Source organism: Diadema setosum, chromosome 6, assembly GCF_964275005.1.
Source record: "Diadema setosum chromosome 6, eeDiaSeto1, whole genome shotgun sequence".
NCBI classification, from domain to species: Eukaryota; Metazoa; Echinodermata; class Echinoidea; order Diadematoida; family Diadematidae; genus Diadema; species Diadema setosum.
The window spans coordinates 22,953,296-22,969,294 of NC_092690.1; the positions used below are offsets into that span (position 1 = coordinate 22,953,296).

At 39.3% G+C, this 15,999-nt stretch overlaps 1 protein-coding gene across 1 annotated transcript; it reads right to left on the reverse strand.

Moving 5' to 3' along the window:
- Window positions 1-1,309: 1,309 nt before the first annotated feature.
- Window positions 1,310-14,777, reverse strand: LOC140230017 (alpha-2,8-sialyltransferase 8F-like). Its single transcript, XM_072310224.1, has 8 exons — window positions 14,531-14,777; window positions 8,566-9,168; window positions 7,413-7,532; window positions 6,512-6,692; window positions 5,515-5,627; window positions 4,218-4,307; window positions 3,025-3,269; window positions 1,310-1,824 (listed from the first exon to the last, which is right to left on the reverse strand). The coding sequence occupies exons 1-8, from the start codon at window positions 14,773-14,775 to the stop codon at window positions 1,595-1,597; spliced, it is 1,827 nt and encodes a 608-aa protein (XP_072166325.1). The 5' UTR covers window positions 14,776-14,777; the 3' UTR covers window positions 1,310-1,594.
- Between the last annotated feature and the right edge of the window lie 1,222 nt (window positions 14,778-15,999).

Below are 15,999 nucleotides of genomic sequence, written 5' to 3' on the forward strand. Positions count from 1 at the left end.
GAACGGTCGTATAGCTTCAATCGAAAATACGTGAGAACTCACGAATGAGAAACGAATTTCTTTGGAACATCCGTTATACAGGCTTCGCACTGTCCGAGATTGAGCACAGATGTACAATATCTATAAGTAAAGGGGAATATTCAAATTCCGGCTCTGATCGTATAAACATCGTCTTATTCATCAGGGCATCTTAAAACCCTCGTATAACTGCCCATGAAGTTTCTCCGTCCCCTAACAAAAGATCATACTTGCTTTGGCTTTTGATCAGCTTGTCACCAAGTCCGACGATAACATCATGCAAAAATGTAAATTCCGTGTTGGTATGGCCATCTTGTGTTAATTTTGTAGCAGTGTGACCTCAGCCTTACCGGAGTCTCACTATTCAAAGTCAGCTGACGAGGTTCGACTTTTGGCACTTATAAAGTGATAAAAGTGATTAAGTACTTTTTCTTTTTTGGTCGTTCTCATCTTATTCACCTTATTACAAACGTTCAGCACCTTGTGACCGTCATCGCCTTTCAAAAGAAAAAGCCTCCATTTTGTGACCCCCCCCCCCCCTTGGTCTTTGTTATACTCCCATCATGATTATAGAACACATAGTCAATCAACAGTACTGACTCTTTCCTATAACTTGATCATTTTTTAATCATTTTGACCATCATAATCACCAACAAAATCACCTGCATTTCGTCCTCATCGCTGTTGTTCCTCGGTGAACTTTATCTTAAGGGTCGGCGCAGCCATATTTTTTTAAAACAATAAATAATGGTCGAACCACGTAGCCCCCCCCCCCCTCCCCCCCCCCCACACACACACACTTTATTTATCTATTATCATTATTATTTTATTTTTCTTTTTGCGGAAAAATGTACAGGATTTGATTTTTTGTTACTTATCTCTGCTTGTCTGCAGCCGATGTTGTTAGAGGAGTGGCATAAAAAAGTGAAGCTTGTCAACCGATTTTTGTAGGCAAATGGCATCTAAAAGTATGAAGACCTTTTCTTGTCAACCGACAAGTGGAGTCAGAAAATGTCAAGCCCTTCTTGTGAATTACTTGTCAGCCGATTTCGGGACACAATTACAAAAATGTCCCCCCGCCATCCTCAAAATGAATCGACGTCCCTGTTTTCCCAAAAGCTAGGCCCCTTCACTTCTAAAAACGTACACTGCAGCATCGGCCCTGATCTTCATCACAGGTTCTCCCCGCCTGTTCTGGTTTTCATCACAGTGCTTCTTTCCCGCTTCTTCGCCATCTGTTTAAGGTAATCCTCATCATATCACCGTCCTCTCTGTAGTCATTTCTCGGTGGACAAAAATCACCATGGCGACAAGTGTGTTAGGGCGTGTCACCGGTTCTCCAACTCCACCTATACGATTTGCTCTGTTCAACGACAGTTGACAGAGTCCATGCATAAGTAAGCACACACGAGGATTATAGACGGAATGGTTTCAACTCGCTCGTTGCTATGATGGGAGCCACGCCCCTAAATCATTCTCAGCATCTCAAACACTGACATCAGGATTTACAGCAGCTGCCGGTGGCAAAAAAAAAAGTTGAAGAGCGGGGGCGTTTACTACCCCCATCGGCTCGTCGCTATCCTCCCCGACATACCCCCGTGTGTAGTCGTAAAAGTCCCAGCTCGTGGTACTGTAGGAGGTTGGAGAATTCGCTGTTCATTCCGTGTTTCTTTTCTAGCAGAACGTCGTCGAAATAATGGTAAGGTACCCGCTCGAACCCCGTGTCCAGCCGCAGAGGAAAGGGCCAGAAACCGTAGACGTGGGTCTCCTCGCACAACTGCATCGCTACGTGCACCATGTAGAAGCCTGTAAAGAAGGAATCAGACGAAATGACCTTGTGTGAGCTTGGGGTGGGGTGGGGTCAAGGACAATGGACAATGGACGTTATCCAAGCTTAGACAAGAAGTACCCAAAGGATGGAACCTGTGGAAAGTCATAGATGTTGTGAATTTCCCCCTTCTGTTTACACCCCTCCATTTTGTTGTTATTATTGTTGTTGAGAGAGAGAGAGAGAGCACAAAAAATGTGTATGGTGGGGTGTTAGAACGCCATAATCTCCTCATCTTTACTCTGCTTTGGATTTAACTTCTACATCTTTCTTCTCTGATTTCAATTTAACCCTAACTAGGCCGGGGGGGCCCCCCCCCCCCCCTCGACGTTCCACGCGATGTACCGCGACGTTTCATGACTTTTTTCTGTCGAATCTCCCGCATCTTTTGACACCAAATTTGCGATGCCCGGGCGCGCGGTTCCGAAGTTTCGCATAAATAATTATGTACATGCATGTCAGACCAAAAATTGCTCAAAAACGTGAATTCGTGTACAATTTCAATGGAAACTGTGCTTACAGTCAAATTTCATAAAAGCATGATTATTTTGGGGTTTTATTGATTAAAATCAACTGATAACACATTTTCTCGTTCGGAACAATGTCGTGGACAAGTTTCATCGAAAAAACAATGAAAAACATAAAGTCGAAAAAACAAAGAAATACATAAGAAATTCAAAAAACAATAAAATACTTAAGAAATTTTTTTTGGATGGCTCAATTTTTTTCTCTTATATTTGCTTAGGACACTAAAAAGAATATTTACACAAAAAATGTGCCCATTTCAGGCTTTATTTAGTGATTTATACCAAATTGTCTGATTTCATGCATCATTATGCATAAATTAGCATAATTTAGCATAATTTAGCATAAATGACAATTTTTCAAAAATCTAACTTCGTAGTACTTTAGATTACATCATAGGCAATGTGTGTGCCAATTTTTGTCGCGATCCCCCCCCCCCCCCCCCCCCCCGGCTCTATGATCTACCTAAATAGCCCGGCCTAGTTAGGGTTAAACCAACTTGCCAAATGGCGAACGATTACACTTGAACATCTGTAAGTAGCCATTATCTTATTTTCCAATTCTCGACTCCTCCGATGTCGACGTTGTGTGCATCAATAATTATTTTTAAACAGACTTATAAAAACTTAGACATAATGAAACACAGAATGTACCGGTGGACGGCTGATTCGTAAAGTTTCTCCTCTTCCAGAAATTCCAGAAGTTGACGAACTCATTGGAGTGCGCCACCACGAGGCGGGGATCGGCCTGGTCCGTGTTCGCCTCGTCCTGCACGGTGGATAGACATACGTTGTACAGGGAAGCCGCCCCGATACACGTCATCCAAACGTAGCCGTGGTACTCTGTAATATTCTCCCGAAATGCAGCATAGTCTTCTGGTCTGGTGAGGCCATTGAACCTTCAGAAAAAAAAAAGGGAGGGGAGGCGGCATACGAAAACAAATAGAAAGAAGAGACGTCAATACCATTGCAAAATAATACTTCCGTCACAAACTGCCTGCCGGTACCGACGTGACCGATTCACTACCTTTGCCATTTTCTGACGACTATTTCAACCTGCACAACACCGCCAACAGTAATTGTCTGTGGAACGACATAGAGTTGGTCACAAAATGATTCACGATGAAAATTGCCATAGTTTTGTTTGTAAAAAAAAGACAACCAAACAAACACCACCCTCCACAAACCAATTCTCCGATCTCTACTGATTTATGAGCGGTACTACTGACACAAATGCGGGTAGGTGGGAACAAGACAACACCGTTGTTACCCCTCTTGTAAGCGGGTGTGAAAAGAAATATGATTACGCAGAGAAAATGTTCATTTTCATAAGAGAATACTGCACTACTTTTTGCATAAAAGCACTTACTCAGTTGTTACACTAAATAGATAACTTGCATGTAGGGGTGCCTATACAGAGTGCAGTCCCGTTATAACGAACACATACCCTCTAGCTACAGCGAAGTATATCGCTGAGGTTCCAAAATTATTATCTGTATAAAAAATAAAAAAATAAAAATCTTTAAATAAGTCATTGCTCGACTACAACGAAATTTCGCAGTATAAAACAGGAAAACTAACGTATCCGAGGACTTCGTTAAAACTTCTTGAATGAGATTATTCTCGAGAGATTGAAATAAAATATTTCTTAAGAAGACAAGAAGCCGTATTATGATATACATTATGCAGGAATTGCTCTTAAAAATGTGTATTCAATAAGTATTATGTCATTGACTCAAAAACGTAAAATTCGGTTTCTGTTTTCGTCTTGGTATTATTTCTACTTTACTTTTTAAAGAGCATTGTGCGTTTAAGCAACAAGCTGCACTTTCACCACGACTGCTTACTTCTTGTGAAATATACTTGGGTTGAATGTTGTAATATTGCTCTTCCATCCCGCATCCTCAGCAAATTTCCTGAGGGGGGCAGCATTACATCTGGAAAAAAAACAAAACAAAAACAAAAACAAAAAGAAAACAAAACAAGGAGAGTGAGAAAGTCTTCATTGTTATATTATGTATTTATATATTACGTTAAGTTGTTATATATATATTATATATATATATATATATACATACATACGATTAACATTCATATTATTCCAACAGTGCAGTAAACTTGACACATACACACAAAAAAATACACACAAAAAACACACAATTGAAACAGCGATGTTAATATTTTTTTTTTTTTACGAATAGCTCCACTTTGATTTGTAGCGCAGTGATTCACTAGCGGTAGTAGGTATGATTTTAATGTGGGGAGAAAATATACATTACATTAATATGTAATAGGGAACAAACAGAGATGACGAAAAATACATTAATATTCATACACACACACACACACACACACACACACACACAATCAGCCAAACAAATTTTCGTGGATGATTTTTTAATCGTCTAACGTCTCTTAGGGCGTGTGATAATAACTCAATTTTGGTTCTTTTATTTGGAGGGAAAGGGAGAGACGTCAGACAATAAATTAAGCGTGAATTGTAACTAACAAAAGTTTGCATCAATGTAGGTCTCGTCAAAGGCGCTTTTGTGTTTTGCAGAGAAAGGGGGGGGGGGGCGGTATCTGTCGGACGAAAACCTAACACAGGGCACCACATTCTATCTCATCTTCGATCCGAAGTTAAAGCTGTAACGTATTGAAAAAAAAAACCAACAACAACAACACACACAACACCCAGTAACAAACAAAGTTTCGTTTGAACGAATCATTTAAACATATTCCCATTGAAACGATAGATATTTTGCTCTCAACTTAAATTGAATGCACGACCGTAGTTCAACTCAATATAATAAGTGAAGCCGCAACGGCCTCCATGAACTCTCCCAGACAGCGGAAGTTCCCACACACGTGTGATTTTCATACATTAAAGGGAAACACCAAGTGGAATGCAATCGGAAGAGAAAAGTATAAAATAAGCAAACATTAAAAGTGTACTAAAAAATGATACAAAATACACAGAAGGGTAAAGAATTATGAAGTGTGCCTGAAATCATATTATTAGTGTCTTTATCAGAGGAAAAGCAAATTCCTTACGGTGCTGATGTCATTTTTCACAACTTTTCTCATTAATGCATACTCACTACAGAATGAAAATTTCTTTCACATATCAGAGTGCATCAATACCTAAAAACCATATCGCTAGAATCGATTTCGCTTCCACATCCGCTGTTAAGGAGGCTTCCGCTGTTTCCCACCACTGCGCACTTCTTGTAGAGTTTCTCTCGGAACGGACTCACCTATGCGAGAGACAAAATAAAACGGTGCTACAGGCCAATTCAAATGGTATACAAATTAGATGGTAAAGTGTTTACTTCTACCAGCCGGTTGATTTTATGGTGTTTTGTTTTCAAGTACTCATTCACCATATAGAAATAAGTATGAGAGAGAAGAAAATTTTCCGTGGGGCTCGCATGATCCTAGTTCTTTGAATTGTAAATTATCATCAGCATTATGTGACCGCAAACATGGCAAAGGGTATGAGTGTGCGTAAAAGCAGGCGACTACAACAAGATAAATGTCCTTAGGCGGAACAAACAATGAGTAAATGCCTTGCCTATACAGGCACAACACCTGCAACCAGGCAGGGGGCTTCAACCAGAGTCTTCTGACTGATAGTCTTGATCAGCCTTATCCTCTGGGCCACAAATGCCAAACTTTCCTGCCTTTCTTTCCGGTCTTCCCTGCGTACCCAATTCTCTTCTGTATTGTCGTGTGTACATAAACATTACAGCTCACCCGAGCTATCCGTTCTGACGTCATCCAGCTCAAGCTGTTACGTCTTTTGTCGATAGAGGGCGTAAATATTCTGTGGAAAGTGAAATAGTACGTCGAGCACATGGTCTCGAAGCCAGACTAGGTTATATTGTTTTACATTTAGGATGTAGAGTAGGTTAATTATTGTTACATCTGTCGTTATAAAGAAATGCAGATATTGCATGTCAATAAATATGTTTTTTCTAAGTTTTTCATATTTTCATCCAGAAAACAACAGCAACAAACAAACATACACCAGTAGGCCTATATCCCATCATGCCGGCTCACAGTTTAGTAATCAAAGATATTTGCGAGTACTGTAGGGCCTATAGTTGCCTACAAGAAGGCACATGAGGGCCGATATTACCTCTGGAATGTGTCTGTGTAGCTCTTTGGTTACGTTGTAGTAGTACAGCCGCTGAGTTTCTTTGCCAAAGCTCATTACCCTGGAGCTGGCGTAGAACGGGTACTGAGAACCGATTGGCGAGTTTTCGCGGGTCATTATCAAGGTGTGTCTGGAGTCCACGCCGTCTTCTGCCAACTCTCTCCTGTCGGGTGATCGATATACAATGATAATGATTAAAATGGTGATGGTGGTGGTGGTGATGATGATGATGATGATGATGGTGATGATGGTGATGATGGTGGTGATGATGATGATGACGATGGTGATGATGATGATGATGATATGAGTATGTGGATGAGCATTTGTATGGTGATGATGGAGATGGTGATGATGTTATTGATGCTGAAGATGATGAGGTTGTGGTGTGGATGAGAATGAAGATGTTGATGATAATGATGATGATGATGATAATGATGGTGATGATGATGATGATGATGATGATGTTGAGAATTACACATTTTACTATAATTACAATAAATGAAACAGGAGGTGAAAGTGTCATTGTCAAATCCTCTCTTTTTGAGGACGAAAAATAAGGTTTAACACGTAAAAGAACAAGCACACTCTCAAGCTACTGGAATTAGATCTTGCGCCAGAGCTTAGGTTTGATTGGGAAAATAGACATTACAGGAGAATAATAACTAAAGCAACACACAAAATCACGGAAAATAACAAATGGTACAGACTGCTTTGTGGGTTTAAATTGTAGGTATAGGCACGGAACGACAAAGAAGATAACATAGCGCAGACGCTTGGCGTACGTCTACGTCACAGCGTCTTAGACGAACACCGGACGAACATTGTCAACGCATCAATTCGGCAGCCTATTGTTATACCTATGTATAGCTTGTACTTAACCTACCTGAGGATATCTAGATTTGTCCTGTTGACGTGCCAGTCGTGCTGTAGCAGCTTGTTGTACAGAAAGAGCCTCTCCGAGTTGGGGTCATCGAACTTCCAAAGCTCCTCTGTTAAATACCGTCTGCAGGAAGAGGCATGCAGGAGCATAATCAGAAAGTACACACAAACGCACGGATAAAGAAATTGATACAGATGTGATAGCTGACCACAATAATCATTACTATTCAACTCGGTAGAACATTATCTGAAATGTCACGTTCCCGTCGGGGAAATCCCGAGAATTAACAACATAATGTTTCCTGGTACACTAGTGTACTCTAGCTCAGCAAAACCCGAATCGCTCTTGATGAACTTTACACTCATTTTCAAAATAATGTCCTCGGAGTCAAAATTTATGATTTGGTTTCCGTGCCGATTAAAACCACTAATTAGAACCACTATTTGCAACTGAAGTGTGATACCACTTGACAATGGGGTAAAATGGAGATAAACAGTCATGATAACTGTTGCAGTTCCACTAAAAATCGGCCGTAAAATTAGTGACGGCATTAATTGAAGTAGCACATGCTTTCATGACAAAGCCATAAAGAGGGCATACCCCTCAGAGCACATCGATATGCAAAACAGAATGTCAGTGAGGACGTTTGTAAACATGATAATAATTTTACAGCACACCTTTCCTCTTAACTTGGGATGACGTTAAATGTTAAAGGATTTTAAACGATGGGTCGATAAAGTACAGTTTGTATATTAATGTCCAATAGGATTAAATTGATAACAGTTTTGTGTTTTGTTTTTTGTATTTCATTTTCTACGCCACACATTTGCAGCTATAGTTTTGTGTTTCTTTCCTTTTCCGTTGTATGTAATCGGCTGAAGGCGATTTATTTCTTGTTGTTTTCGTTCCATTTTTGTATACATTTGTGTTGCAGCATTTTATGTTTGAAATATTCTGTATTTCGTATCACAGGGCCCTGTGGAAGACCAGGTAATAAATGTGAACGGGCCACCCAGCTGTATGATTTACCATATTTACCATACAAATACTGACTCTATCCACTAGAAATGTATGAATCGCTGTACTCTGCATCAAACGAATACACTCGTGACTCTCTGTAAAACGTGAATGTGAGGTGGTGGCCACTGGAACCCACCCTTGGTTCGTGACGTTTGTTAGGTGCACCGTCCTCGCTCGGTAGTTCCCCTTCAGAATGTCGCTGTACCATATCTCATCGTAGGCGGCGCGCTGGTTTTTGACTGGCTTTCCCTTGCCGTCGACGATCATGGTCTTCACGCCGAGCACCTCTTCGTTGATCACCTTCCCGTGTCGGATGGTCTTCCGAACCAGCCGTACCCGCTTCTGCTTCAGCACCGTCGAGGAGGGCGATTTGCGGGCCGCGGGGGCCGCTTTCTTCTCCGGCTCGACTTCCGCCGCTTGGCGTTTAGGGTCCGAGACGTCGGCGTCACCACCGTGCACCAAATCTACATTTGCTCTTGGTGCTTCATCATCTCTAACAAAAGGCTCGTCCCTCCCGTCTGCGAACTCGCTCTCTGCATTGCCCCCCGGCCATGGGTCACGGGCGCGAAGCATGTCGTCGTCGTCTGGAACGTGGTGCCCCGCGGCTGCGAACGGGTCTACGGCATTCTGCTCGTGATCGAATGGCTCGTCTTCCGTCAAGTCGCGGGAGAGTTCCTGGGCCTGTTCGTGCCGTTGGCCCTGTAACGTTCCTCCCACTTCTCTGTCGGGTCTTAATAACCTTGAGAAATTAAACAAAATGTGGCAGTTAATGAAATCTACATTTCTGACACACCGTTATTGTGGTTATAGGATGAATAGACATATATCCCACATCCCACATTTCCGTCATCGTAAACGGAGAAAATAATGAGTACATATAACTGAACTTATTGCACAGATTTGTTGACGTAAAATGTCTTTCTTGCAAGCCATGTAAACAAATAATCATTTAAAATATCAAACTTGCTGACAGGCAAGAGATGAACCAAGAATGGAAATTACTAACACAAAAAACACAACTGATACGAAGATGAGTATGAAATGAGGTTTCGATTTAGATTATACCTCCAAATGATGCTCTACTGAAGGTTTGTTATTGAAAGAGATATCAAAATGTCAAAACATTGGATCTTTGTCACAATCTCAGGCAAGATAATCACGTAGAGAGATTGTTTGATCATGTTTGAAGTTTAAAAACTCTAATCTGTATAATGGTTCTAAATGCTGAGTCTCCGATATTGTTATCGTGTACAAATAAAGCTATGAAAAAATGAAGGTACAGTATACGACACAAAAATGGTTGATAAAATCACCGAATGCTTCATAACGTGGGAACCTGTTACTGACTGAGCATACCAAAATTGATTTTCCCAAGTAGCTCATGAATGAGTGGTGTGAAATATACCTTTCCGACACAGTTTCTAATACAATGCAACATGTACATACGCTATAATACACTTGTTCCCTAGCAACTTCCTTTCATTAACAATAACCAATAGCTGTACTATTTCATACATCCACACATCCATCCATATGAATTATTCACTCATGCTCCATGGTGCAAAACCAAGAACACACTATGACTAGTCCTCGAAAGGCCTCTATTCTCGTACAGACCGGTTGATAACTCCTACAGTACAGAGTGGAATACAACGCAATAAAAGAGTCAATATGAAGCTTCGATGATTACGGAAACTCGTATACAGGACTGTGTGGTCTTTTCATTGAAGACCATTGTTAAAGAGGGTCACGATAGCATGAATATGTGAGGAATAAACAGTCCTCTATATATTTTGTATGGTATAGTTGATTTGAATGACAGTTTCTAATACAATGCAACATGTACATTTTTTTTTTCATTTGAAGAGGTACATTTAGTATTTTAAGCTTATTTTCAATTCAAAATGGCCGCCACTCCTATACTCATGCACTATATGAATGGCAAAAAATATGCAAAGAAATAGAAGACGAATTTTCAGTCACATACCTACGCTTTTATCAAGTTTTGCATGTGCAATGCAAATCTGATGAGTGCCACTAGCAAAACAAGCAAACAAACAAGTAGGCTTATCATATTCTTCTTAATACAAAACTTCAAAATGGATGCCACTCATATACCCCTGCACAATATGAACGGCAGAGCGTGTGAAATAAACAAATTTTCTTTTTTTTTTCTGTCACTCAGGTACACTGTTTACCAATTTGTGTGCTGATTATAAATCAGAAGGTTGTTATTAACAAAGGCTGTTTTATTTTTTGATGCAAACATCCAAATTTGCTACCTTAATCTGAATTTTTCCCTAGGTATTTGGAAAAATCCACCAAAACTTGAATAATTGACGCCAACATCAAGATCATTTATCAGAAATTATTAGATAATAATGAAATTATGAACATTTGATACTTACTTGCCTTGAGATGTTCAACATCAAAATATTTATTCTGATTTACTGAATTAAAAGGCTGAATTCTAGATGATGACACAAATGAAATTTCCAATAAACTGTCCTGTTCTACATTATCTACAACCACCAAAAAAGAAAGAAAGAAAGAAAGAAAGTAGACACCTTTTCGAGGTCATATATTTCATAGAAGATTTTTACGAAAATCAATGTATTATGTACCATATTAAAGGTAACTTAATTGGTTATTAAGCTCATAGGTTATGTAAAAAGAAAACTTTACGCATGAGTGAGCACATTCGTTTTTGTCCTCCAAGGCACAAAATTAAAAATTGCAAAAATTGACATGTTCTCTTTCATTTGCAAATGCCCTTCACGATAAAATTGACAACAAAAGACCAGTTTAGCACAATGAGGATATGAATGAAATAGGAAAAATAAGTTTTTGTTCTCTATCTCTTTATTGCCTCTAAGAAAAACAAAGTGGGAAACTAAAGGGGGAAAATAAGAATTTTCTGTCAAGTCAAACCAAAAATGACATATGGAATAAAAAGCATAAACGTGGTTAAATGAGCAGAATTTCTTTATTTATTTCTTTCAAGAACCAAACATTATTTACAATTTCCTAATTTGAAAAAAAAGCTCAAATTTGTACCATTTTTGTTAATTATTGCTTCTTTTCTTATTTCATTTGAATTCAGATTTGACATAAGATGCTTTTTCCCCCTCCATTATGTTTAGCCTTCATTGATCTTTTAGGCTTTAAAGATAACAGAGATCAAAGGTTTGTTTTTGCAACTTAATTCATGTTTCTTTTTGTGTGAAATTCGTTGTATGTTCTTATTGTTCTATGGAAGAGCACATACGCATGAATGACAACTTGTTCAGTTTTGCAATTATTTTTACTTTTGTGCCTTGGAAGAAAAAACAATGGTGTTCACTCATGCGTTAAGTTTCCCTTTTTGTTGACCTACCAGGTTGATAGCCAATTAAATTACCTTCAATATGGTATATAATACATTAGCTTTCAGCTAAATATTCTATGAGAAATCTAAACTTGAAAAAGCGTTTACTTTCTTCTTTTTTTGCTGAGTGTAAAAGCGATATTATACAAACTTTTCAGTCCCCTCATCCGAGAAAGAACATGAGGCAGGGGAAAGTGGAAAAAAAGGGACCACCTCACTTCCTGTTGTCAAATCTCTGAAATGAAAACAATGCCCCAAAGTTTTAAATGTTAACCCAGATGAATTATATATGGTAGATGAATTTTACCACCGTTTTTTCGGAGTGAATGTGTTTGAGTATTGGCCTATGATGTCGAGGGAGACTCTGAGATCTGTACAGCACCTGTACAACACCTGGGAACTGTGAGAGAACTGAAGAGGTATCGCACATTGCTCCTTGGTTGTTAATGAACAGTTTGTATTGCATTAGGACAGTTTCTTTTATGCCTTCAACAGTTTTTGTTGTTGTTTTAATTCAAGAAGAAAATCAGATTTGCTCGATAATATCAAGGCGACACTTCTAAATTAAATTATATCAAAGTGATGGACGTTATGATCCATTTCGAAATCGCCTCAGGACTGCTCCCTTCCCCCCCCCCCCCAACTCCTTGCTGGAAAAAAAAAAAAGTCTACAATGTAAAGGGATTTTAGTTGTGTCATTAATGTCCGATGTGTTTTTGTCTGCAACCATGTATCCCTGCACTTACTGCATAGGATTTTTCTGTACTTTGTTGATATGGTTTTAGGGAAATGCATATTACAAGCTTTGCTTTCTAGCTTCCCCTCCATTTTCAACATTATTTGATAAATACCATGTATCTACGCTCCTTAATATATTGTGTTAGTATTACATTTTTATATTCAACCTGCATGTAGAATATGATCGTATACTGATTCCTTGCGAGACGTTTGGTAAACTTATAAATTGTTGAGACTTTTGTTGAGACAAAATGAAATATATAAGAAATTGTGTTCAACATCGTAAGGTTTATGAATATCAAATGCGCATATGTAGGCCCCCTATATATTGTAAGTGACACCCAACATATCGCACATGCAACACTTAATGATAGCGTATGGAAATACAGTAAATTTGTTCTATATATCCGTGCATATGTTTTGCCATTCATATAGTACATAAGCATAAGAATGGCGGCCATTTCGAATAAAAAAATGAGCTTTAAATGCTAAATGAACCAATTTGAAATGAAAATTCGCTTGCAAATGCAGATGGAGTAACTCTAGGAACAGAAATGTACAAAGTTTGGTGGAATAATTGGTCATATAATGCACATTATTGTGTTTATCACGGCCGAATTAGCATATCTGGTGGCCATTTTGGATTTTTGCATTTTGCCAAAAATGCTCAAGGTTACGCGAGTGGCATCAATCGGATTTGGAATCAGCACCCTCGAATTGACAAGAAACCATCAAAAAGCATTGTATATATCAAAAAACAAGGTTGGGTGCCTTCTAGCCTGGACTATACCGGTTGATAACTACTACAGTACAGAGTGGAATACAACGCAATAAGAGAGTCAATATGAAGCTTCGATGATTACGGAAACTTGTATACAGGACTGTGTGGTCTTTTCATTGAAGACCGTTGTTAAAGAGGGTCACGATAGCATGAATATGTGAGGAATAAACAGTCCTCTGTTTTATTATTTTGTATGGTATATTTGATTTGAATGACCATTGCAACACCTGTCGCGAGAAACTGTTCGCAGTTGAATTTTTGCAACCCTGGCGAACTTACGGGCGACTCGTGGCCCCCTTGCAGGAGTTTTACCGTCAACCGTATACTGACATCAGAAGGATAAAGGTGCGACCCAATGGGGAGACATATATTTTGACAAAGGTCATGACTATTTGTTCAGAAACGGGCAAACCAGAATGCATCGGGAGTCATTTTCGTGACCTACACACAAATATTTACCCCAAACAGTGTTAAATCCAGTGTTTTACTCTTTTTTTTTTTTTACTATACAGTGTTTTGTTGGTTTTTTTAAGTGCTGACACTTAGCAACAATGAACTACGGGGGATAATGTTATGGCTATAGTGTAGATCAAATAACATGAATTTAATAATATTTATGCGACAGTAGCGAGTTGGTGACGTCATCACCTCGGCTAATCTGCACGATCAGTGTGTTTGTACCAAACATTATGACGCAGCAAAAGCATGCGGAACACTGAAGTTCAATAACTCAGGAATGGAAAACCCCACGAATGAAAAACTCTAGTGACAATATTCCTGCCATGAGCGGTGAAAGTTAGTGAGCACGTATAAAAGCTAGGTTGGGTCCACCTGATTCGAGAACAGGATATATGCCTTCTTTACACAGAAAATGCTACGCGTCGTTGATTTCCACCAGTTGCTAGACGATGCGCTAAATGATCTGATGATCGGTTTAGTTAGGGGGGTGGGATAGAAATGCCCCTCTTCCGGTTCCCTGCGTTTACTAACTTTGTGAACTCTGTACATATTATATTGCATCTCTTGCAGGAAATCACCTTCTCCCGACATACATAAAGTTTTAATATGGCTGGGCTTGAAGCCAGCAACGATTTATATATGTACACTGGATCCAAAGTGTGTATATAGCACGAATATTTGAATGCACAAATGTCATAAAAGCATCCGAGGGACATGTCTATGTTCTGTTCTCTTCAAATCTCAAGCAGTACATACCCTGGTATTCGTATTGACCCAACTGAGTTGACGTTCTCGCTTCGTATTCCCGCTCTTATCTCGAGTCCACCCCGTCGCCCTTTTGTTCTCTCCAACATATCTCTTGCAGCGTCTTCCAGCTCCCCGACGTCTCCGCGAGAGGACGATGTTCGCGACGTTGCCAGGGTGACGAGGAGAGATGCCACGCCTAGCAACGCGAAGCACTTCAGTACCACTACCCTCCGTAGCTTGAGTAGACGCTTCATGTCGACTGGAATAGAAAAGTTACCAAAGAGGAAAGAGCGTTAATGAGAGCAACCCAACAGGCTTGAATACTCATTAATGCACCATCTCATGATGGTTTATTGCCACTTGGTCTCATATCAGATGGTCTACTTCCCAGTTCGTCTAACACCACTACGGCTAAAGCCATTTGGTCTACTATCAATTTCGTCTAATGCCCGTTTGGTCTACTGTAATCGTCACTTGATCTTATGTCCAGTTTGGCTAAATATTATTATCATTTCGTCTAATGATCAGCTGGTCTAATTGCAATTTTGACTCCTTGGATTTTTTTTTCCATTTTGTCTAATGAAATGTGGGTATTAGTCGAAATGGGCATAGCCCATTTGGAAGTAGACCAACTGGCAATGGGGCTAAGTGTCATATTGGACTAAATGGTCATTAGACGAACTGGTTGTAGACGAAACGGGATTAGACCATGTGGGTTGAGACTAAGTGGCTATTAGACGAAGTGGGAGTAGACCAATAGTGATAGATCACCCCCATGATGACCTCCGATGCGACCTTTTATATAACACATGGTGCGCTCTTTACCGGTATCTTATTTTCTGGTAAGTTCATGACAGAAAGCTTTACGAGGGATGTGTTATCTTCTCCAACGTGTGTTTCCTATTGTTTACAGCGTAATCTCGAGCTGATACTTCCTTTAACAGCGCTATCAAAACTCTATCTTTTTCCACTCTGGAATTAAAGGAAAGCAAAACTCAAAGAGCAATGTGGATTGAGTGAAAGCAGCAACATTAGTAGAACACATCAATGAAAATTTGAGGAAAATCGGATAATCGATGCAAAAGTTATTAATTTTTAAAGTTTTGGTGTTGTAAAGACTGGATAAGGAGACTACTAGAGTTCATGACGTCATGTGTGGACAACAATAATTAAGAAAATATAAGGAGAATTCAACAAAAATTCATTTTTCATGAAAATTACAAATTACACATTCCATCAACTTGATACTGACATACAATATGTTAAGGGTAGTAATTATTCTCCCTGCTTTCTGAAACCAGTTAGTCAAGTGCTCTTTCATTACGCTAGAAAAGTGAAAGCATGTTCAATTTTCTTTATTTTTTTTTATATTGTTGTCCACACATGATTTTATCAACACAAGTAGTCTCCTTATACAGTGGTTCCAACACCACAACTTTTAAAATCCATAACTTTTGCATTGATTGTCCGATTTTCCT

What these genes read in the sequence shown, in the direction of transcription:
- LOC140230017 (XM_072310224.1), bottom strand. Translation starts at nt 14,775, where the DNA reads ATGAAGCGTCTACTCAAGCTACGGAGGGTAGTGGTACTGAAGTGCTTC. An exon ending in GGGTCAATACGAATACCAGG is followed by an intron (nt 9,169 to 14,530) that starts GTATGTACTGCT and finishes TAATTTCTCAAG; the next exon opens with GTTATTAAGACCCGACAGAG. An exon ending in TACACAGACACATTCCAGAG is followed by an intron (nt 5,628 to 6,511) that starts GTAATATCGGCC and finishes TCTCTCGCATAG; the next exon opens with GTGAGTCCGTTCCGAGAGAA.